At 38.3% G+C, this 25,341-nt stretch overlaps 1 protein-coding gene across 2 annotated transcripts in view; it reads left to right on the plus strand.

Annotated features, from left to right (window-relative positions):
- plekha1a (pleckstrin homology domain containing, family A (phosphoinositide binding specific) member 1a) overlaps positions 1-25,341 on the plus strand; it is a 35,377-nt gene that overhangs the window by 7,522 nt on the left and 2,514 nt on the right. Inside the window, exons 2-12 of one of the 2 annotated variants that reach the window (XM_073812296.1) lie at positions 10,584-10,776; positions 10,939-10,995; positions 11,319-11,364; positions 16,383-16,480; positions 17,201-17,323; positions 19,952-20,077; positions 20,195-20,263; positions 21,150-21,214; positions 21,329-21,392; positions 21,699-21,788; positions 22,835-22,905. In XM_073812296.1, the coding sequence (XP_073668397.1) occupies positions 10,636-10,776; positions 10,939-10,995; positions 11,319-11,364; positions 16,383-16,480; positions 17,201-17,323; positions 19,952-20,077; positions 20,195-20,263; positions 21,150-21,214; positions 21,329-21,392; positions 21,699-21,788; positions 22,835-22,905 (950 nt within the window). In that variant the 5' untranslated portion in view covers positions 10,584-10,635. The remainder of the gene's footprint in view (positions 1-10,583; positions 10,777-10,938; positions 10,996-11,318; positions 11,365-16,382; positions 16,481-17,200; positions 17,324-19,951; positions 20,078-20,194; positions 20,264-21,149; positions 21,215-21,328; positions 21,393-21,698; positions 21,789-22,834; positions 22,906-25,341) is intronic. The other variant, XM_073812295.1, reaches the window with a different exon arrangement.

Genomic DNA, 25,341 nt, shown 5'->3' on the forward strand with positions numbered 1-25,341 from the left:
GAACACGCCGTGCCGGCGCCTTCATGCACGGACCGGTAATTATTTACTCTGCTATATTTGCTTTTTATTTATTAAATACATGCATTTGGTTGATGAAACATTTATTAAAATTAAGATACAATTTATACAAAACGAAATTCACTTTAAAGAAATGCTTTCTACAAAGCAAAACTTAATAAAGTGGTAAAAATCATGGCTGAGGATTTACAGAAACAAAACTTACTCTGCACTTTACTGTTAGCCTAAAAGACATAAATGTTAATAATTTGGAACACAACCAGGAGAGACTTTAATTTTAATTATTTTATTGCTGTATTTTATTTACTATTCGAATAAAGGAATTTATCAAAAAATAGCCTGTAGCATTTACTTTTCGCAAACCTTGTGAGCATGTGAAACCAAACGCAGTGACCTCACGCCAAATGTTTTTTTTATTGGTTTATAAAGTACAAACAGACAGACCAGTTATGAAAAACTGAGTGTGAGGGATTTGTTCACTTCACACAAAAAGATATTGGAAAGAAAGAGATGACTAACTGTAGTAGGGTTTAGTCCAGTGTCTATAATAGCCTAATTTACAGATCCCTTTTTTTAACCGACATCCGACAACTTTGACCGGTTAACGTTGATACGGTCAACCATCGGTCAAACGGTCATCGGTTAACATCCCTATAATGTATCTCAAATAAATGCCTAAAACATTCTTAATTATATACTTTAAAAGATGTATCAGTGATTTCAGGCCAGGGGGTGGCCAAAGCTATTTCAGGGGGTCCATAGTCCATGAAAGAAAACGATGTGCAACTATGTATCAAGAAAGCATGAATGAATGCATTATAAGATGTAAACATAATAAGGGTGAATTTTAAACATTTCTGCTGTATTTCTGTTAAAGGGATTCACCCAAAAATGAATATTTTGTCATAATTTACTCACCCTTATGTTCTAAACCTGTATAAGTTTATTTTATTTTGATAAACACAAAATAAGATATTTTGATAAATGATGGTAAGCACACAATTAATGTTATAATCCATTAAATTCCATCATGTTGTTTTTATTTCTACTATGGAGTTACAATCAGCTGTGTGCTTACCATCATTTATCAAAATATCTTCTTTTGTGTTCATCAGAAAAAGGAAATTAGTACAGGTTTAGAACAAAATTTTTCAGAATTTTAATTTTGTGTGAACTATCCCTTTAATGAAGCAAAGGATCAGGAAATCTACATTCCATGATAAACCTTAAACTTATTTAAAATAGCAGAGCTCAACACAAAGGATGTTTGGCTAAAAATGTTTAAAGTAAACGTGGATTATTCTTTATTTACGAAGATACAAACGTTTTCTTTATTCATATATTTAATTAACTTTTATGACAGAGACAGTTTATGCTTATTATAAGACCGAATGCAATACAATGTTTATTCGTTTAAGACGTACAGTAACCACATGTTTACTATGAAAATCACAAAGACAGCTATTTTGACATATGAGCATTTGTCAGTTGAAGCCAAAAAGACGCGAACATGAAGTAGTTTAAGCTCTGCCTGTGCACGTGCGTTATCGGTAGTGCTGCACAATTAATCGCATTGCAATCGCAATGTCAGCCTGTGCGATTATATGACAGCAAAATGTTGCAATTATATTAAATAAATAAATGTGTGGACTTGTTAACACAAACTTTCTGATAACAGTTTGATGTTTAAAAAAAGAAAGAAAAACGAACAAAAAAGGCAGTGCACGTGTGGCATGCACGTGTGTGGCGTGCATTGTCAATTGTGTGTGCGCAGCGCGGAAATACCAGAGCGAAGATGGATGCAGAGGAGACTGACAGTGATCTGGTAGCTGAAAAAAAAACTCTACGTCTGTTGTATGGCGGTATTTTGGATTTAGAATTACTGACACTGAGCAGTTGCTACATCACGTGGCAATACGAAAACATTTCTAGTTTTACAAATACACATTTTACCATTATCCCTAAAATGTGTGTGGATTTTCCTTAAAACCCATCAAGTAGACTCATTATACCATTAATTATAATCGCAATCGCACATCGCAATATTAGCATCAATTACCGCAATGGGAAAAATTACCCAAATCGTGCAGCCCTAGTTATCGGATATGCGCGTCGCGCTTTCAAGTTCAATGTGCAATCCATTCCAGTTAACAATCATACAGTAGCCTATATAAAGATCACGTCAAGAATTAAAACACGGTGCTGGGTTTTGTCGTAAAAAGAAATGCCAATCGTAGACTTTATTCAGCCCACAAGAAAATTACTATACACACTTCCAGCCATACGATGAAATCATGTAGTATTAGCAATGTACGACTTCACTTACATCATTTTAAAGACATTCCAATCACTGACATGGTGTGACTGTTATAAGGGTTGGCACTGGCTTTTTCTACCTCGGAGATTGGTTGGAAAACTTTATTTTGGTTTTGAGTGGTTGGTGTAAGTGCCTGATCTCAGAGCCCAGGCTGCCTACAGAGACGCGTTTTTTTGACAGCCTGCTTATGGGACGGGCAGCTAGCGGATCGTTACGAAAGATTAGACGAATGTGATCATTCATTTTTTTGGGGGCCTTAAATGTAATGTTTTGCGAAGCGTCGAAGCAAAAATATGATGTCGACAGAATTTTGACGCCGATCGACGCGCCGCAACAAGCCTAGTAAAAAGGTGATTACCGGTGCTTCAGCCTCTCACTGGTTAGATCACTTGCCCACCGCAACACCGTCCTTCGCTGTCGTTTTGATATTTTCTTGTAATTAAATCATTAAGTTTCGTAAGAGAGAGCAAACACTAACAACTGAATGTGTCTGCTGCCTGAATTCAGCGGAGCTGATCGCGCGTCACGTCACAGGCCAGCAGGTGTCAGATTTCATTTATTTTTATCAGAGTGTGCGAGACGAGCTGACTGACCAGATGATGGCAGAAGCCGCGTGCTTACTCGGTTTTTGTCATAATATACATTTAAGCGAGATTGTTTTGTTGTTGTGTTTTTCATCAAGAAAAATAACAAACCCATCATTCAAGCAGCGCTTTATGGAGAAGTAGCTGGTTGCTCTGCTTGGGTCTGTCGGGTTCTGTGAGAATTACCTGCGCACATTGACTCTAGCACTCAATTAAACCAGCTGTTGCACTCGCATTGTACGCAAATTCATATGTGATTTAATGAATTTACCGGTATCACCGGGTTTGTCATGCGCTGATTAACCAGTGGGAAAATTCTGTCACTGCACCAACCCTATTATGAATCAAATAGGGCTGTAACGTTTAATCGTGCAAATGCGCATTTTCTCAATGAATGAATTTTAACTATCTTATGGTAAAATCTCAGCACATCCGAAAGCCAGGGGGCGCTCTCGTGCAGAAACTCCCTTTGTGCCACAGAAGTAGCATTACAAACGCTATTCCAGTAAGTGTCTTAAATGTCTTAAATATTTTTTTATGTAATATGTACAATGGAAAATGCCTAAATAATCAATAAACAGAAACTTTCAAAAGGAAGAACCATAATAACTGTGGTTTGCGTATGTGCATGTTTGCAGTTGCAGAAACTAGCTTTAGGGCAGGAGTGTGGTACGACCTCTCTGACAGCATTACCTGATTTACCGCAGTGAATGTGTGAGGTGCATGTGCTTGTCTGTTTGAATCTCTGCACAGATCGCACAGGGCTTTGGTTAAAAGTAATATGAGTGAATTAGGTTGCAGAAAGGACGCATTTTCTTTGGCACGCCACGTGCAAACAAGGTGTCTGGATGAAGTGACGTTTTATCTTCCTTATCTGGGGCTCCACTCTTTGTTGAACGGCAGATTTGTTTTCTAATCGAGGATTCAAACAAGGATATGTGCATGCAAAGCAGTCTGAGGTTTGTGTGTCTGTGTGAGCCAGCTTGAGTATAAGGTACATTAAACAGCATACACACAAACAGGCTCAACATGTAATCCTAACCTTGCGATACACACATATATAAGAAGTCAGATCTATAACCATGTTGTGTGCTAATGTGATTTGACTAGTCAAGTACACAAGGAGCACAAAAAGAATCCTGTCTTGAACATGATCAGACCTGTCTTGACAACTATCTGTCTGATCTAAAATGAAATTCAAGGGAGAGAATATGATATCAGAACCCTACCCTGCTGTTACCCTCTTTTAACTAGCTCTGATAAGAGGCCTGTCTGCAGATTACAGATATGTGTGTCTGTGTGCATCTTGGTTTGCATATGATGGTAAAGGCCTGCATATAGATCTGGAGGGACAAGGCCACTCTAGAACCTATGAACATTCCACAACACAAGGCTGATTCTGTGCTCTGGAACCAAGGGCAGGGCCAAACACTGCTTCATGCTAATTGGTCGAATGACTCATGGTCATTGTTGCCTCTGCTGGGCGATGACACAGCAGGCCTTGTCTTCGTTCACAGGCTTTGTCTGTTTATGAGTTACATTCGTGCCATTAATGCCTCTGCACTCAGAATGGAGTGGGAGAATGATGGTTTTATTCTCTGTCCAGTGTTTGTTGTCATTTTGGCCAAATGTGTTCCATATATCCAGAATGTTTCTTAATTTTGTACATAGAGCAAAAAATAATTGAATTAGTTTATGTGTAGTAATCTTGTGTTTAGTGTTCTAAAAAAAACATTGGTTACACTTAATTTTGATAGTCCACTTTAGACATTCTACTAACTATAAATAACTTTGTTCACTAAAAATACATGTCCACTAACTTTCATTAATTTGCAACCATGTCAACTAACTGTCAATAAAGTATTAGGGGAGTCAACTGATATCAGTGATGACCCGCTGGCTTAGGAATAACAATGAGACAAGATATTGGTCATTTCTCAACCCAAAGGCTGCAGCCTCTGGAGGTCGCATTTGTAAGCTGCATACGTCATCAAGACTGTCTTATTTCAGAATATTAACAATTAAAAAATTTATTATTTTTCTTTCTTAATCATACATTGTTGTAATATGCTTATGACCTGCAAATGTAATACACCGGCTTGATGACATATGCAGCCTGCATATGCGACCTCCGGAGGCTGCAGCCTTCGGATTGAGAAAAGGCCATTCTCTCTTGATCTCTCAAGGTTGCCAAAAAGTATCTATCTGTGCTACCAGTACACCATCAAAATGCATCTTCAGCGTGGCTTGAAACATTATAACCCCAAAATAGTTCCTCATTTGTTGTTTCACCTTTTGAAGTGCTACAATAAACACGCACATAGGCGCCTTTCCCGTGGGTGCTCCGGGGCTCGTCTCAGCTCGACCACCCACCGAAATGGCTTGGTAACCTAAGCATTGCTTGACGTTGCGAGAAGCCCCCACATTGAACATGCCAGGGTTTCCCGCAAAAAAAAATATTTGCTGCACAAAAGGAGCATCTCGGAGAATGCACTCTACTTACTGTTAGCGGGCATGTGCGCCACACGGCCGAAATGAAAAAGACGTGGTCCGGAACGTCGATGTCTGGATGATAACTAGCCAGTTGATAAAACTTCTCGGAGAATAGCGTGGATGTGCTTCACACCGCGAGCGTGCACGCGTGCCACACGGCCGAAATGAGATGAAGACGTGGTCCGTCATGTCTGGAAGATAGCCAGTTGATAAAACGTGTCCATGAGAACTGTAAGTGGAGTAATGTTTTGGGTTTATTCAAGCCTGTCATTGTATTCGTCTATCGTTCTTGCAAATTTAAAGTAAGTTAGCTTGTGATTTTGATGTTTGAGCAGCCTGCTTGCTAGGTTTCAAGTGCCTGTTGATTAGATATAATTGTTGAGCGCTCTTGCTCACTTTATTTATATGCATTATTATAAATAAAGATAGAAACAGCACACATTTCCTTTCTGTTTAAATTAGGGATGCACCGAATCCAGGATTCGGATTCGGCCGAATACTGGGCTTTTTGACGGGGTTCGGATTCGGCCGAATCCTAGATTTTTTTTCCACCGAACCGAACCCTAGGCTTGCGCTACGCTGGTCGACGTAACGCGGCCGTTGATTACACACATCGGGTGCTGACGTGGAGATGAGCTTTTTCTTTCGGTGAGCCTTAGGGGCTGGACACACCAAAACTTTTAAACACAGCTGAAAACGCCTTGAGGACGCCAAATTCCAGCTGTTTTTCAGCCGAGCGCTTGGTAGCTGTGATGCTTCAGCTGTGAGCCGGTTGGTTGCTGTGGTAATCTCCCGCCCCTACTCCACTGTAATTGGACGGCCGTGTGAAACCTGACATTGACGAGCGGAGCTTCTCACTCAAAGTTAAATATAGTTTTCAGCGCGGAGCTGCTTGCTTCAGCAAAAAGGAGCGTGTCGCTACGCATCACTCTCATTATAAATAAAATGAAAAATACACTGCTGTGGACGTTGTTTACTTCATTAATGTGTTTTACTGTGTTAATGGAATAAGGATGCGAGTAGGATTCGGTATTCGGCTTCGGATTTGGCCGAATCTTAAACGGTGGATTCCGGATTCGGCCGAACCTAAAAAATCTGGATTCGGTGCATCCCTAGTTTAAATGTTAACAAACTGTAGCCTGACGTTGTAATACTCAATTCTAGTCAGAATTTTAGTCTGATACCGCTCCATTGGGCTATGATTATGGGGCGTGTCTCAACCGAAAAATCCCTCTGCACTCAATTGGATAGACCTATGACCAATCAGAGCAACAGAGTGTGTGACGTATGTTGAAATGGCGTCTTTTGCAGCCTGACCAAACTACTAGTTATTTCGCTACAATGACACTAACATTATGATTACACTAAGTCTGAGCATAGACAGTAAAAGAAATTGACACAGCGACCCCGTTGGATTCAACGGAGACAAGTGAAGGCAATTAGAAGCTCACACTTCCGGGGGGTCGAGCGTACTGCGCAGACTCAAACTGAGCTTGGTGACGTGAGCAACCTGTCTGACACTTGTAAGTCTTCTAATAGCTGTGCCAAGAGAAATCTGAATCACCCACCGAGTCTTGCAGAAACGGCAAGCGTGAACAGGAGTACATTTTGTAGGGATGGGCATTCGATTATATTTTTTTAGTCGATTGTCGGTAGAATTAACGATCGACTATTGATTAATCTTTAATATTTTATAATAAAAATATTTATTTAACTTTTATAATTCAAAAATGTTGAATACAAAAATACAGTGTGTTTTCCTCCATGAGACCATTATTACAAGATCACCTTGTGGCAGCCAGTTAAACTACATTTAGTTAGACAAATGGAACATATATGCGCTTGAATATGCGGTGCTCTAAAGCAGCGGAACCTTCAGCTGCAAGCCACATTCCTAAACAGAGACCTCATTTGTTCCAAAAAATCATGACCTCTTCATGATTATTTTTTTGAAATCAAAACACGGAAGGTCACAGATAACGGAGTATGGTGTCAAATACTGCACCCTGGTGGTAAAATGTTGAATTGCTGCCACATAGTGAAATTCATTTAATTGCTTCAAGACACGCGCTAGGCAACGCAACCTGCATTAGATAAAAAAAAGTATTCGATTAATCAATAACAAATTAACGTCATCGACTAAATTCTTAACGATCAATTATCGATCGTCGATTAATCATGCCCATCCCTAACATTTTGTATTAAGTATATTTAGTATTCTGATTAATTACTTTGTCATTTTGCATAGTATTTATTTAATTTAAGGTTTAACGCCAGTACGCCATATTCTACATGCGCTTCTCCTCCTGTCCATACGGTAATTTCTCTACTGTGCGACAGAGAGTCGCGTGGTTATGACGCAATCGTTAGCATAGTTTTACTAAAACTGCTTTTACTGGGCCATAACGTAAGATACAAGGTAATGGAGCCTTTTATACATTTTTGTGTTTCTTTAGAAATAATTGATGCACAAATTGAGTCTTTAAACGCCTCAGATGTAAAGTTATTCACTGTCAAAGTGACGCCAAAATGAATGGGAGTCAATGGAATGCTAAGAGCAGGTGGGGGTCCGCTAGCTAATGGCGGTGCCCAGTAGGGCTGTGCGATTTAGGGAAAAAATCTAATTGCTCTTTTTCTGCCAGGAATTGCGATTGCGATTCGATTTGCGATTAAATTTTGTAGCAGATGCAATGTGCATCTGCCTCTTTAGATGGTTAGATCTTACTGATACTGCTTATGGGTCTGGTGATTTAACTGTATTCTTATGTTTTTTTTTTGTTTTTTTTGTGAAAATAAGGAAACAAAAACAAAGAAATTAAGAATATAATTAACACTTCTTATTGTATGAAATGTAAAATGATCTTTAGCTTGGACTAACACTGACACAGTATTTAAATAAGTGGGTTCATTATAGCTGCAACTTTAACAACAATTTAAAATATTTAAATGGGTGACTGAGTTTTACTGAAAAGATTTGAATGCAAGTTTGTTTGTTTTTGTAAACAAAGAACTGTAATACTCAACTTCATAACTATCAAAATATTAAAAAGCTACATTTGGGATTTTTAAAACGAATATAAAATCCAAATGCGTTCAATGTCATGTCATTTCATTCAAGTGACATTAGCAACCCAGTTAAATGGTATTAGTTTGTTTTAAATAAGGAGCCAGGCTTGTAAGCATTGTTGGGCGTGTGTGTGTGTAAAACGCATCATCCGTTTTGAGAGACGCGGGCGTGAAGTCTTGCGATGCGGACTTGCGGAGACAGGCGTGAGTATTTAATAAGCATAGAGACACAGGCTGTGCGTGTGCGTCAAGTTTAAACACCTTGCCTGTTGTGGAAGACGCGCACGAAAAGTCTTGCGATGCGGACTTGCGGAGACAGGCGTGAGTATTTAATAAGCATAGAGACACAGGCTGTGCGTGTGCGTCAAGTTTAAACACCTTGTCTGTTGTGGAAGACGCACGCGCAAAGTCTTGCAATAGGGAAACGGGCGCGAGTATTTAACAAGCATTGAGAGACACGGGCTGCGCGCATGCTTTAAATTGAAACCCCTCGTCAGTTTAGGAAAAGCGCTGTTTTGGTTGACGTGCCTCTCACGGAGAAAGCACAGACATACTTGCGCTCGCTCAATTGGTTAGACTGTCACAAAGCCTCTCTGCATATTTCTCAAATCGCATCATATGGCATCCTTTCGCGATTTGCTAATCGCAACGTTGCACATCGCGATTGCGGTTCGATTTCGATTAATCACCCAGCCCTAGTGCCCAGGGCTGCTTCAATAAAATATGAAAACCTGCCCCCCTGAGTCTGAGTTGGCGAACGTACATCAACACCTACTATGTTTACAACGTTTCATTTATATCACAACATTAAGTATTTACTAGGTCATACAGTCAGACTATCTCTTACATTTTGTACGTTAGTTGAACTTCATCCACGACGATACCCATTACGCCTAGCATGTCCCTCCACTTATTCAGCAGCCACGATTCCGGGGGTTCCGAAAAGAAGCTGGCAACGACGCTAATTATATCAATCTCGTTGTGCACGCTGAGTTGCATCGCCGTGATACCCATTTCAGTTGCTTCTTTAACTTGGTCCTCCATAAGTGCGACCAAAGGAGAAACAACAATGACAATAGGGTTTTCATGTCCCGACTTCATAGCGACCATCGTAGCTAACGTTAGCTCGTTCACGTACGAAGGACGGCAAAAACATCTTTCCAATCAACAAATGCCTTGATCACATGTTTCTCTGTTCCTCTTTAAAATCAATGCTCTGTCGTTATCTTTTAGAACAGACTCAATGGCAGAATCCACACATCTGTATTCTCCAGCGCAGCCATTTAGTTGTAAACAGTTTCAACACATGCGCTCTTTGGTGATGTGGTTGATTACGTTACTGTTGATCATCTGTCCATCATCATATAAAGCCCGTTTGCTGCATTTATAAAGTGTGTGCACCTTTTACTCTGCCTTGGTTGCTATTTGATTGCGTCATCAAAAACGTTATTGTACACCGAAAATTCCATTATTAAATTTTTTTTGTGTTTTTGGACAAATAGTTTTGGTTGCTGAACATTCAGTTTATCGCTAATGTATAGCATAAGTGTCATATTTAGAAGTGGTTGGAGATAACAAGCTGTCATTTTTTCAGCTGCTTTTTCCTGACACATTTCAGAACATTTTGAAAATCAAACACCAGAAAGCATTATAAACAATCAGTCTAGTAAGTTTCTTCATTTGTTCTCCATCTAAATGGAATGTGATTTACAGCTTTGGCTGTTAGCTTTGGCTGTTACTAATGCAGGGCAGTGCTGTGATTCAGATTCTGGGCAGATGGATGGACAAAGTTTTGACAAACATCAGAGAAAGAAAATGTTTGTCAGCTGAGAGAGCATGCACGTCAGAAGAGAGAGAGAGAAAGAGAGCGAGAGCAAGAAAGAAGTCAACAAGGTTAAGGAGGATGTTTAAGACCAAACTACATCAGCTCATTTACTGTTAGTCTGACTAACCTCTGTCTCTCTCTCTCCTCCTCTCGCCCACTCGCTTGCTCTCTCTCTCTCTCTCCTTGTTCTTTCTATCTCCCCCCCCTCTCTCTCTCTCACCCTCTGTTCTTTATATATTATCCTGTACTCATTTCTTTCAATGTCTGTCTCTCTCTGCAGCCGCTTCTGGTATCGGAGAGAGGGGTAATGTGTAGTTGGACGAGAGTAGGACATGCCTTACGTGGACCGGCAGAACCGCATTTGCGGTTTCCTGGACATCGAGGATGTAGAGAACAGTGGCAAGTTCCTACGGCGGTATTTCATCTTGGATACGCAGCAGGGTAGTCTGGTCTGGTACATGGACAACCCACAGGTACCAGCATAAACTTCTACATAGGCTAATCATGTGATATTATACTCTTTAATGGGCTCTGCATTGCATTGTATTGTAAGTTTGAAGGCATTGCATTCTGGGTAATGAGATGTATATTTGTGTTCAGAGCTGCCATCTAGTGATATTGACTTTGTTTTTTAGAACCTACCAGTAGGTGCCAAACCCGTGGGTTCACTGAGTCTTCCCTACATATCCAAGGTAAGCACCTCTGTAAACACAGAATAACTTTTCACATATTTTGCCGTTTCTGCATTACCCTTGTTAGAAACATGCTACCACTAGTAATGAAAAACTACCATAGCTACGTAATAACATATTTGTAGATATGGTAGCATGATATTATTTTTTTTAATTACCCTGGCTGGAGTACAATATAAATGTGGCGGTACATGAATAAGAATATCAGACTGTATTAAGGTGTATATCAACATAATAAATGTTACTTTTTTGTAAGTGACCTACTGTAAATAATTAGTTGTTTGTGTGCAACATTGTTTTCACTTTATTTTCCATATGTTTAGGTCAGTGATGCCACTAAACAGAGGCCAAAGGCGGAGTACTGCTTTGGTAAGATTTTCTCACACATATACACCACATACAGTCATGATAATTGTTTACTAAATAACAAAACTCTAACTACAAGATTTTTCATTTTTGTGATGCCAAAGAAAGGTCAATATATGTGATATGTATCAGTTTAACATATTAAATGTTCAGTTTGCAAGCAAATTCAAAGTATGATTCAACCTAGGGCTTTGGTCATGAATGGTGATATACAACTAATATCTGTGTTTTCTATTAAGTGGACTAAATGTCAAAGTCTCGTGAGATGTCACAATCACATTTATTTAAGCAGCATATAATGAAAATATAATTGAAAGACAGATTTTTTATCTCTTTTTGAAAATATACAGCTGCACAACATGTGGGCTGGTTGGAAAGCTTATGTCCGACCTCAGTGTATATTTCTGGCAGAGCTTCTGTTAAAAAGGAGGGTCATGTCAGACCATACTGATATAGGACGGTATTTTCTCATCCCACTTGGAAAAAAATACATATATTACCAAAACTCAATATACCCGCTCAGCCCTATTTCATCCTTGCTCTGCGTGAATAATGAGTAGTTTATAATTCACTATGATTTGTTTTCTCTCAATCATGTCTTAAAAGTTGATTATATATTTTATTGGCTAAATGACTTATAGAAAAATCTGAATATTGAGCACTGCTTTTGTGATTCTGAGTAGGGCTTGTAATATTGTGTGGTGCTCCACTAAACAGTAGGCCTATATCCTTTACTCTTCTGTTCTCACTAGAAAGATTCAAGCATGTTCTCACGGGTTCTGTGTTGTTTAGCCTGTACCACGATTCAAGCATGTTCTCACGGGTTCTGTGTTGTTTAGCCTGTACCGTTCCTGAACTACACATGGTAGACTTCTGCACAGCATAAGTGGAAACAGGAAACAGTGGTCTGTTCGCTTGATAGATGTGTGTTGTAGAAAGGTGCTGTGTGTGCACATGGGCTTTTATAATCATAATGCAGGTGTTCTTCCTTACCACTTTGAACTTTATGATGGAGCATTAGACTTATGCACAATATTCCTAAGCCATCTAATAGCTTAGTGTGAGAAGAACACTAGAATTTATACATATACATGATTGGTCCATTGTTGGTGAACATTGTTTAGCTTTAAATGCAGCGAAGAAGACACTTTGGTCAAGTTGTTGAGGCTGGAAGAGAGGGATTTCTTGCGTCTGGTCTGGTGACTTGACTCATGTTTCAGCCTCATGAATATTTTTAAAGAGAAATTGTTATGCATGCACACACTCAGAAATACACATTAGGTTTAATCCATAGAAGGACACACAATGAGATAACTAGACACGAGTGTGACCTCTTGGTACAAGGCTGAACATTTCAGCGCAGCATAACACACAAAGGCATTTATTGTGCGGCACTGAATTCTAGCATTCACCTCTTCATCCCACCAAACATTCAGTGAATCAACAGACATCTCAGCTCTATTTTCCTTTAGCTTCTTACTTTAAATCTGATTCTCACAACCTGAATGAGTTTGTGAACTGAAACTATGGTAATCGTTGTGGCGTTGCTCATTTGGTATAGCATTATGTCAGCAGCGCATGGGTTGTGGGTTCAATTCCCAGGAAACATACTAATAAATTGTGTACTTTAAATGCAATGTAAGCTGCTTTGGTTAAAAGTGTCAGCCAAATGCATAAATCCACATGCAAGTGTGCTGTAATGCAGACTGTTTGTGTTAAATTCTCCCTGTGGGAATTTTTTATTGTTGTTTATGTGTGTTGTTTTTAATATGCTTTAAGACAAGCAATGTGCAAATTCATCATTCAACACCATTGCTGAGAAGTTTCTCCATAAAATTGGAGACAGTCTTATTCATGTTTAAAATCATCTTGGTTTCAAATGTCACAGACATGTAACCAATCACAACAGCACAGTCAAACATGTGGATCAGTAGTTTGAGTCATATATTATGTTTGGATGCCGCATAGACTCTGCGCTTATAAGGCTGGTGTGGTAACCGCAATCCCATATTCCCGCGCTACTGCCAAGCCAACCCTATTGATGACATCCAACCGCAACAACCGCGGTTTTCATGTTAACATCATGCCCTTCTTGTTATACATCATACATGTATAATAAAGGCTCTCCTGATTTTGCCAAGTGGTTGATGTCCCCAGGGCAACATTATGTTGACCCTGGGACAACATTTCAATCAACCAATCAGATTTCAGAAATAAGTTTACAGTTTGTTTTAGGTTAAGCTTAAAACCAGGATTAGCTGTTTCTAGACCATTGATTTTCACTTATCATGTCCCTCTGATTTTAGGGTTTGGTTAGTAAGGCTACTAGGCTATTCGTATATTTATAAATAATTTTCCAGCTCCCCTAGAGTTAAACATTTGATTTTTACCATTTGGGAATCCATTCAGCCGCTCTCCGGGTCTGGCGGTACCCCTTTTAGCATAGCTAAGCATAATCCATTGAATCTGATTAGACCATTAGCGCTCAAAAATAGCTGTAGTTACATCGTGTGATAAGACTGACAGTAAATAAAAGTTGCGATTTTTCTATACCGATATGCCTTGGAACTATACTCTCATTCTGGCGTAATAATCAAGGACTTTGCTGCCGTACCATGGTTGCAGCAGGTGCACTGATATTACACAGTGCCCGAAAATAGTCCCCTGCTATTGAAAGTTACCAATGGGACTATTCTGAGCGCTGCATAATATCATTGCACCGCAAAACGGTAAAAATTTAAATGACTAAAAATTATCTCTCCAACCTAATTTAGCCTAAATAAAGAGTCTTTTTTTATATATTATAGATACAGGTTAATTTATCTTCTAATTTATTATTGAAAATGCCTTATATTAATATGCATTGCCTTCTGCATTGCATTCATTTTGTACATTGTAATTTCATTAAGACACTGCTATATTCTGTATTGACCGTGGCTCTGTGAATTTTCAATTAGCCTAAATGATGTTCTTCGATTTGTTTTTTCAAAAAAGATATATTTATGTTTAGCTGTAGTATAGCTTGTGTTAATTTTTTTCTCATGAGGAGAAAGACATGTAGCACACTGCGTTCTACCTCACTGAACCTTGTTTTTTATTTGATAATAATTTTATTTTAATAATTTGGTAACCCTTTTTATTAGTTAACATGAACTAATAATGAACTGCACTTATACAGCATTTATTGATCTTTGTTAATGCTAATTTCAACAATTACTAATACTTTATTAAAATCTTGTTAATGTTAGTTAAAGGAACAGTATGTAAGAAATTTATATCAATTAATCATTAAATGGCTCTGAAATGTCACTAGACATTAAGAAATCATTTTCATTTCAAATACTCATATCACTCACAACAGCGGTCCGGCCAAGATATTGTCATTTAAAAAGTGGAGTTGCAGCCCTCAACTGATGTTTATGTTGTCGTTTGGTATATTGGCCACCAGCTGTGGTATTGCAGTACCAGTTTTAGCCACACGTTTTGTGATTGCAATACCAGTTTTGGCCACAATCCTACATACTGTTCCTTTAATGCATGACCAAACAATTAAAAGCTTAATTTCTATGAACTAACATTAACAAAGATGAACAAATACTGTAACAAATGTATTGCTCATAGTTTGTTCATGTTAGTTAATACATTAACTAATACTAACCAATGATCCTTATGGTAAGTGTTACCAATAATTTTAATAAATAAAAGCTGTAAAACCACATACCACGCTAGTAAGCAACGCAAAATCACTGCAAGGGAAATTCGTTTACTGCCCTAGGCGCTGAAACGGTTGCAGCACAGCTGGTTCTGCTCTGCTTCTGTGCTGTTTACACGTGCTACTCACATATGCAGGGTGAGTGCGGTAACCTGTTAACATCAGCGCTAAAAGATTTGTGCTGCCAAACGTGCAGTTCATATACGCATTGTGTGAAACCGAACTTAGCAGTTGTGTGTCTAAAACTGCCGAATGTAGCATCTATTTACTTGTATATCTATGGTCCGAGAAGATATGAAAGAGTAGAGGTCATAGATCCACGTATTCTACATGAGGCAAGCTGTTTTAAAGCATGAATGAATTACTGTGACAGGGAAACTTTTATATACTGTATGTATTTATGATGCTCAAAGATGAGTTTTAACCACTGATCTATATAAATGACTGGATTGCGTATAGAACGCTTAACGTAACAGCGTGAGATGAATCCAGCACAGAGTTCGAACGGCCATCTTGGTAAGCCCAACTGGCAGAGGGCGTCATTGACTTACATTCAAAATCATGATGTAAATTCACTCGGTTTACAGCGTATCAGTCACACAAAATTCACTTTTAGGATTTGTGTACGTAAATTAATTGTTAATTCTGATGTTATTTGCAATGTTTATGTTTTAATCGGGGAGGATAATGGATTTAAAAAAAAAAACGTTAAGGTGAGTGCGATGCTGCGTTATGTTAATTATACCAGTATAAATAAAGTTTTTTTGACATTAAGCTAATAGATCAACATTTCAGTTTAGTTTAGGTAGCTTCTAAAGAGATAAAAATTACATAACACAACAAATTATTTATTGCACATATGGTACAAAGCATGATTATTTATATAGATTTCAGTATGAGCACGTTTGTCATTAATACTAAATTTGCTGCGGTCTGTCCGCTGATCTGATACTGTAATGAAGATGAATGTATACTTACTGTGATGTTTTTTCATTAAAATCTGATACATCCATTGATTTAATAGAATGTTTGGGCATACCAATATGGCGGCACAGTGGTTTCACAATTGTGATGTCATGCGCAATCCAATCATTTATATAGATCAGTGGTTTTAACTGATAAAATTATTGACTCCAGGGAGACTTTAAGATGCTTTTGTGGTTCATGGCCATTTTTTGAACACCCTAAAGCTGTGCTCCTGCATTGGCATCACACCAATACTTCAGAATGCTCACATTCTGTCAATGAGAAATAAGGTTTATGGGAAATGAAGTTTAATATCTCTCTCTGTCTCTCTTTCTGTCTTTAGTCATAAATGCAGTAATGCGGAAGTATTTTCTTCAGGCTAATGATCAGCAGGATCTAGTGGATTGGGTCAACGCGCTCAACAATGCAACTAAAATCACAGTGAGTGCACACATGCTCAAAATGCAGTGTGACATACACCTGTATCCATGCCTTACAAAAATGTACCATGTTAAACCACAGTTTCTAAATGGGGGTAAAGCATGACAGAAGCAACCCCAAAGTCATGTTAGACAAACTGATACAAATTTTCATTTTGAAATCTGTTTATATTGACATAAGCATTCCACTTCAATTGTGGTAATAGGCAATAATATTTTTTTATAAAATTAAGAAGAGTGCAACAGCAAAAGAGTTTTTTTTTTTCACTCTCTGAGTGCACGTGGAGTCCCACACGTACATACACAAAGGAGGTTGAAAGTTACTCAACAGAACCCTGTCCTGTTGTTTTTTTTTTTTTTTTTTTTTGAGCTGTGCATTTCTCATCCTGATGGCTTTTCCTTTTACGAGTCACTTGGCTGACTAATGGGAAGTTGTATTGTTTGAATGACCCTCACCTCTGAGTCATCCCCACTTCAGAATTCCCTCACACATACATGCATATGTGCTCGCTCGCTCGCTCTCTCTCTCTGTGTGTGTGTCACTAATGTATCACACTTCCACATGCAGTGGCAGGAAGCACTCTCACTGTACTCCAGGCACTGGCCTGATGGATTAAAGGAAACTCCATAAACCTTTGTTGAGTTTCACAATCGATTGTTAATTCATGTGTGCTTTATTCATGTTTAAAACGTACTTTTTCCTTTTCTTTCTTTCTTTAAGGTACCCAAGTCCTCTGATGGGGTTCAGGCTGAGAGTCAGAGGTTGGCGTCTAATGGCAACAAGAAACAGGGCCCGTACAAAACGGAAATTATTGCAGGAGTGGCTGTTGTCACACCAACACAGGTACTTTAAATCACTTAGAAGAATGGTATTAATACTTATTACACGGCTCTCTGGAATGCTTGATTCTGATTGGTCAGTTGAGACATTTGCAGGTTCGTTCTTTTCAAATAATAACCGCTCCAAAATAATAACGCATAGCCGGACTACTTTCACGAGTAAAATCGCTCCGCGCCAATAAAGATCAATAAAGATTACTGTCTGTTTGGCGCCATCTTGTGACAAACACTCGACAACCACGACAAGACACAGACAGCTTACTGAGACTGAACTTGACAAAATAGAGCATGACAGCTACGAAGAAAAAAATGGAGACAGACAAGTATGAAGCAGAGGATCTTAATAAGGTATTACGATCATTTTATGCATCTGTGCAAAGTTTCGCGGAAGGATAAAAATGTTAATTTAAAACAAATATGCCAATAAAATGTTTCAAATTCATATTCATGTCCAGTTTTTCTTCTTATGTGGTAAGTAGCCGTGTAATAAGCGGGATAAGGCAGCCGGTAGTTATTGGGAAATAAGCCCCTTCAGTGTGATACAAGACCCTCCGCTTCGCGTCGGGTCCTGATCACACTGTCGGGGCTTATTTCCCAATAACTACCGGCTGCCTCTACATTATCCCTTACAAAACACTTGCTGGTAATGCAGTACATTTAGGGTCACCAATCAAGTATGTAGCCCCTGCTCACATTTTGTCAATGAGAAATAGGGTCAATAGCAATTTCACATTTCTTGAACAGCAATGTCAGGGGTGAATGATATGTGCATGACAAATTACTTATTCCAAATTAACATACAGTTCATTGTACCCTTGTTGTTTTATATTTTGGAAAAATAACACCTTAAATACACAGTTTCCTGTTCAAATGCAAAACCCTCTAAGTTTGTCATAAATGAGCTTTTTTTAGGGATGTCCTGCTACAACTTTTTTTCTTTTTCGATCCGATTCCAGAATATTGAGTAGGGATGCACGATACCACTTTTTTGGAGTACGAGTACTTGCATTTCAGTACTTGCCAATACCGATACCGAGTACTTAATAAAAAACATGATTTAAATTTACAGGTAACAGCTTTAGTCATATAATTTAAAAAAAACAAGGGACCAGTTTTCCAGTTTGTTGTAAACTCTGCCTCTTAGGACAACACAAGAGGCATTAACCCCTTACACGCCGAGTACTTTAGAAAATGTGGTATCGAGGTCGATACCAGTATCGGTATCGTTGCTTCCCTAATATTGAGTATTAGCCGATACCTGCCAATAATTTTAAATGTTAAAAACAATCATTAAAAATGATTTACAAGTAAGGTGTCACAACTTCGATTTTAAATCGAAATCGATCGAAATTAAGTCACCACCTTGAACTTCGAATAAAAAAATTGAATCGTCAATGCTGCCACGCCCCCATGTCACCTTCGGTCGGCTTGCCAAGCTTTTGTAGTGTAAACGCACACATGTGGTTAAATGTGTTCAAACAGCCTTCTCTCCGCCCATTTATCTAATCTGATGAATGTTTTTGTCACAGTGGTTTTGTCAATTGTCTTTTCTGACTTTTGGTGCGAACACACGGTTAGCCTTTCATTGATAAAACTAAAGCGGCTGATCTCCGCAGTTTCATTTTGCAAGCGTGTGAAAGTTGCGCGATCTTATTACATCAATTGTGCTGAAAATTCAGAGAAACCTCTAACATATGTATGTACAAAACACTGTGCAGCATGTTTACTAACAACACAAGCAGGGGACTCCGACATAATAGTTTGCGTCCATATAAACTCATCAATACTCCCGCTCATGTTTAAATGACCAGATGCATTGCAAAGTGCTGACAGGAATGTTCATCTGACAGGAAGTTTCGTTTTATCAGGTATGTGCATGTACCATATTTTTCCACTGGCAGCACAACTAACATGGCATCTCTGGGTTCAAGGTCATAGCATTTTTTTGTGCTTTCAAAAAAAAGGTAAAAATCGAAAATGTAACCAAATTGAGGATTTGGAGAATCGTGACACCCCTATTTACAAGTTACAAGGAAATTAGTAATTATAAATCATGGCAGTGTTTAGGAGATAACAGGTACATTTGAGCAAATAAGTATGCTTGATATATTTTACAGTCTTTTCGTGAACTTAAATATCTTTAAATGTGTGTTTGCTCCTTCAAATAAAGCTATCAAGTGTATTGAGAAGACTTTAAATATAATGCATAAAAACGTTTATGGTGCTTTTATAATACTTTGTCCTTTTAATAGCTTGGCAGTAACAACGAAGACTAATGCACAGTATCGGAATTGGAGTGGTCCTGGATTCAATATTCAATCCAGCCAAAAAGCCCGGATCGTCCCCAATGCGATCCAAAATATCGGATCGGGACATCCCTACTTTTTTTTAATAAAGCTTTAATGTTTAGGTTCAGTAATTTTACTTTAATGGAAATGAAAAGGTTATTAGTCAGTAATTGAATTACCTTATTTTCACAAATGTCACTTTAGTCATTTCATTGAAATTTAAAATATTTGACGCTTCAAAGAAAATATTTAGGCATACAACTTCTTTTCATGTCAGAGTCTGCAAAGTTATGTTTTGCTGTGGCCATCATGAAGAGTTTGTCTTTATATCTCTCTTTTTGCAGGACGGAGAGGGGGGACACGGGGTTGCAGGAGAGAAGATGGCCTTGAGGAAGACTCCCCAGCACAGTAGAGTAGCACAGGATCACAGCGCGATTAAAGCAGGATTCTGCGTCAAACAGGGTGCACTGGTGAGTTCAAAGAATTTTTATTGTAAAATGAGAATTTGATTTGTTTGAGAATTGAAATATTGTATGAGGGTTTCATCCATTTTCCACAATTTTCATCCATTTTGGATCTGTCTTTAGATGAAAACCTGGAAACGGAGATATTTTGTTCTGGAGCAGAACTCCATGAGTTACTTCAAGTCTGAGCTGGTATGTTTTGTATTCTATGGCAGTAATATTTATTATTAACTGAATGCTCCTCAGTGCTGCGTGTGCTGTCATTCCTGTATCTTAACAGATGGTCTGAAAAACAAAAGATAAGTTTATTAATCATATTAAATAGTTCCTATTTTAAATTTTGTTCACCTTGACTTTGAGGCTGAAAGGGTGTTTATAATTATCAGTTGATTTGTAACAGCTTCTGTTACAGTATGTCAGATGGTGTCAGATTCCTGGTTTCTAAAATGAATAAACGTAATGTGAATTGTGTAGTTTACTGTGCCACTAGTTTTTTTTATCTGAACTAAAGCTAAAGCAAATACCAGTGTTCTGCCTCAACATGAACTGCACTATGCCTGTGAAATTCCAAGCTTCTGCCAGTTGTGTGATTTAAGTGTGTGTGTTTGTTTCTGTGTATTAGCTAATAATAATCTTTTAAAAGGCAAAAATTGTTTAAATGCCATCTCTGATAAATTTACCTGTTGACTTCAGATTGCCTGGTTGGCTCTTTATTAGTATAGAGTCAGAGCGCAGCGCGTCATAACCTGAAAACCACGCCCACCGGGGGGAAAACAATCCAACCATCTCCATTGACTTTGTATTTCAAGAGGCCGCCTCCTTGTCATTTCTGGCTTATAACAAAAACAGAATAATGCCTAAAAGCTGCTTTCTGACAATATTTACAGCTAACAAGCCAAAGAACCCAGAAATAAGTTTTTATAAAACATTGTGCGTGGTACATTTCACATTAGGTCACACTCCGTTTACAGCTGTATTTAGCATCGTCGACTTACGATCCAATCAGCCAAAACACATCTTAATACCAGGTTTAAACAGGGCTATTATATATTTTTCTCTTCATGTTTTTATCTTTTAGGAGAAAGATCCTTTACGAATTATTTCTCTGAAGGAGGTGCATAAGGTGCAGGAATGCAAACACAGGTACAACACACAGTCAACAGTCTTGCTTTGATTTTGTCAGGTTGTTTTAATAAGACCTATATTTACAACAAATGTGTAGATTTAATATTAAACAAATTTTCTTTATATTTTTAGTGAAATAATGATGCGAGACAACCTTTTCGAAGTTGTAACAACCTCCAGAACATTTTATATCCAGGTGAGGTGTTCCGGCTTCCCCCCTCTTTTTTTTTGCTTTAAATATTCAATGTACTTTCCAAATATGTTAGGACAGGGTTCAAGTAGGCTTTTTCCTTTTGTAAAATATAGCTTGATCATTTTATTTTGTGTAATTTACTTTTGTGAGATATCTTGCACTGATTTAAAATTAAAAACCACTCTGACCAAAGCAGCTTCATGGCTTCTGACAGCAACCCACAATACACAAATATTGTGCTGACCAGTTTTACACGGGCTAGCGCTACAGTATTTGCATTTTCTAGATTTTTCCATTGTTCTTTTTTAGGCTGATAGCCCAGAGGAGATGCACAGCTGGATCAAGGCTATTTCAGGAGCCATCGTGGCTCAAAGGGGCCCGGGCCGATCCGCAGCCTCTGTATGTACACATACATTTACATCAGCCTGCTGATGCACAAACATACACGCAACTGAACATATACACATTGCCGCTTTGCCTATGAGCAAAACAACAGACTATGAATGCATGAACCTGGCTGAAAATCTAGCTTTTTATGTATTCAGTCTTAGTGGTTTATCTTTAAAATTTAAGCAAACGTGCGCTGTTTTTCCTTGTCTCGCTATTTCTCTTTGTCACACATGCACAAACGCACACCCAAAAAGGTAAAAATAACCTGACTGCAGTGGTTTGGGTTTAAGATTGGTGATGGTGTTTAGTATATAAGTCTAAAAATAGAGAGTTCACTTACATGTGTGGGGTATAATCTGTTTAGTAGTTTCTCTCGCGCTTTCTCTCTCTCTTTTCCTCTCCACCTACAGGTCTAAAAAGTATTTGAATCCTTAAGCCACACTAAAATGTGCTGTCATTGTATTCCACAGTTTAAATGATCAGTTCAAGTGGCTTTTAAGACACCAAGCACAAGCAAAATTGTCAAGATAACAAAAAAAAAAAATACAGACATTTATTAGCCGTTCTGGTCCATAACGTTGTAGACATCGTGCCAATATAGGGCACATTATACCACGGGGCTGTTGAATGCTTTATTCTGATTGGTTGAGAGATGTTTCACTTTTCATTTTTTAATAAACGCATACCCGACCTGTCAAATGTCTTAAAATAACCACCAGAGCAATGTCTCTGCGTAATAATGGACCCCGGTCCTTTGAATTATTAGAAAATATTTTTTTTTATAATTCAATGGCCAGTCGACAATTATACCTTACGTACCATCTCGAGGTAGTTTTCCTATTTTATTCCCCTTTCTTCTCTACCAATGCTTTTTGTCTATTTAATGTGTTGTCAAATAACAGCCAAAGCCATTCTACATTTGCTTGCAGATGCCACTATATTTGGTGATTTACTGTCTAATGCTATGACTTCCTAAATTGAAGTGTGGTTAAGTATCAGAATACTTTTCTGGGCCACTGGTCTTCCTCTAATGTAGCTTTGCACTGTTGTTTCAGATGCGTCAGGCCAGAAGGCATTCAAGCCCTTGTATTCAGAGGTACACGCCACGTGTCACTCAAGGCAGCACGTATGTGAGCTCCGCCCCCTTGACCCGCCCACTTTTTCCTCTTCCCTGCTTCGCTTTAGAGGCGCTAACGCAAACACACGCGGACATACGAGCTTATACTCTTCCACTTCGCTCTAAGGAATCACTAACTTCACGCGCACACCTAACTTCTCCAGAGCATCTCTCCGCTTGGGTGCTGCTCAAATAATAAATAAACCGTCCGTACCAGGATACATGATTTTCCTGCTGACTTTACCTGTTAATTGTCTCGTTTTACCTTCCTCATCTGTTTTTCCAGGTTGCTCCCTCATTTAAACTAATTATTATGTTAATATTGACGCCCTTCTTCATGTCATATGCTTCTGCCTCTCTGCCAGCCCACTGCAGTCTCTTTCACATCCAACACGCATGTTTAATATATCTCAAATATGCTGCGTTCAAATGTGGTTCATGACATTCATTACGGATGTGTTTCTTTCACCCTATTAAATCATGCAGCAAAATACTATAAGGATTTATAGATTTAACCTTCATTTCCCAACCTTAATGCTATTTACTTCTATTGGTGCACATCATTTTTAAACCTCACAGATGTATACAGTTTTTTTATGCGTGTCTCTGTTGTTGTTGTTGTTGTTATTTTTTTGTGTGTTCCCTGTATTTCCCATTACTGATCTAAAATCTGGGTTAGTGTATTAGTTTATGTTACTGCAATTGTTAAAACCCGACTGAAGTGATTTCGTTCATTTTTTTTCACATAAAATCATTCTCTATGGATTAAAGAAACATTTGGTGAAATATCACCTTCATATTTAATACTGACTAAGTAAGGCCATGTTAGAGCTGTAATCGGTCCTTAAAAGTTAGGCCCGAAATGACCGGAGCCCGACAGAATTGAAACAAAGAAATAAAAGAAGTCATGTGTAACATCTCATTCTAAATAGGCCTATGCAATACACTATACATAGGCCAACATGCCAATAAAAACAATTATTTCTTAACGAATTAAATTAAGATAATACATTCTGAATTAAGATGGGTATTTGGTAATAACGAAATTAAGATAAAGGCTCCGCGGGATTTGCTTCGGCACTTCTCTCCATCAATGCCAACATAAGTCTAAATTATGTATTAACTATGACTCAATTAATATTTATTTATACATTGAAAAACATTTACTTACCAAGATTAGGCTACATGTTTTTGTTGAGGAAAATTATTAAATCCACTTTAAATGCCTTCAGCACTGTCCTGCACTTGATAGTGCATCCAGCAGCATTGAACTTGACCGCTCATTTACCGCGCAAAGCCGGAGCGCAAGCCCGGCCCGAGCCCGTGTAAAATGTTAAAAATGAAGCCAAGATCTTCAGCTCTAATCCATGTCAAAAATTGATGGATTTTATTCTCAGAAAGTCATGTTTTTGAGATTTTCTGATTTAAAAATAAGCTTATATTTAACCCTTCATCACAATTGAACCACAATTTGCCTGTCCATCTGTCATATACCACGTAAAAGCTGAGATTCTCCTTATTTTTTAGATTATTTTTGTCTTATTTTGAATAACTTTAAAGTGCACCTATTTCATTGCTAAAAAACATTTTTATTTTGTGTATTTGGTGTAATGCAATGCATTTGCGTGGTTTATGGTTAAAATTGTCAACATACCGTACATTTTTGTTGTCAACATACCGTCAACATACCGTACATTTTTGTAGCTCCAGATTTCACTCTCTTCCTGAAACGCTCGGATTTAAAAAGCCGTGTGTCCCTGATTGGCCAGCTATTGTGTACATTGTGATTAGTTGGAATGCCTCTGACGTCAGCCGGAAATGTGATGCTCCTTACCATGTTTGAAAGATTTACGCACAGTGCAATGCTAACAGGAGTTAATTTACAGGCTGTGAGTACAAGCGGGAGGAATTATGATAATGTCGGTCTTGTCTACATCACCAATCCCAGGAAGTAAACTGTTGCCTACAATCCGTGTGTTGTTTACTTTGGAAACGATAACTCGCTTTATCGTTTACTTTGGGGTATTTACCTTTTGCATATCGTAAACGTACTAATACACACCAACGGATATCTTAAATCGTGAATCGGACCATTGGTGCCCTTTAAGTCATCTTGAGGCCCCCTTGGAAAGCTGTTGAGGTCCCCCTGGGTGAGAAACAATGGTGTAGTGGGCAGTGCTCCGACATATGGTGCAGACGCACTTTCGGCAGCCTGGCGAGATCACATATGTCTGTGCTTTCTCATACAACATCTTGGCTAAGGAACCTTTAACTGAATGGTTAAATGGAACCTATGTGGAACCAAAAACTATTTGCTATGCTATTGTATCGCTGTAGTGTGAGAATTTCAAAATTTCATAGTAATGACTATATCACCATTATGTTCTTAAGACAGCATTTATTTTGAGCAAAACTGGGTGTTTCATGTTATCCCAGAATTATGTA

The sequence above is a fragment of the Paramisgurnus dabryanus genome, chromosome 17 (assembly GCF_030506205.2).
Source record: "Paramisgurnus dabryanus chromosome 17, PD_genome_1.1, whole genome shotgun sequence".
Classification (NCBI taxonomy): domain Eukaryota; kingdom Metazoa; phylum Chordata; class Actinopteri; order Cypriniformes; family Cobitidae; genus Paramisgurnus; species Paramisgurnus dabryanus.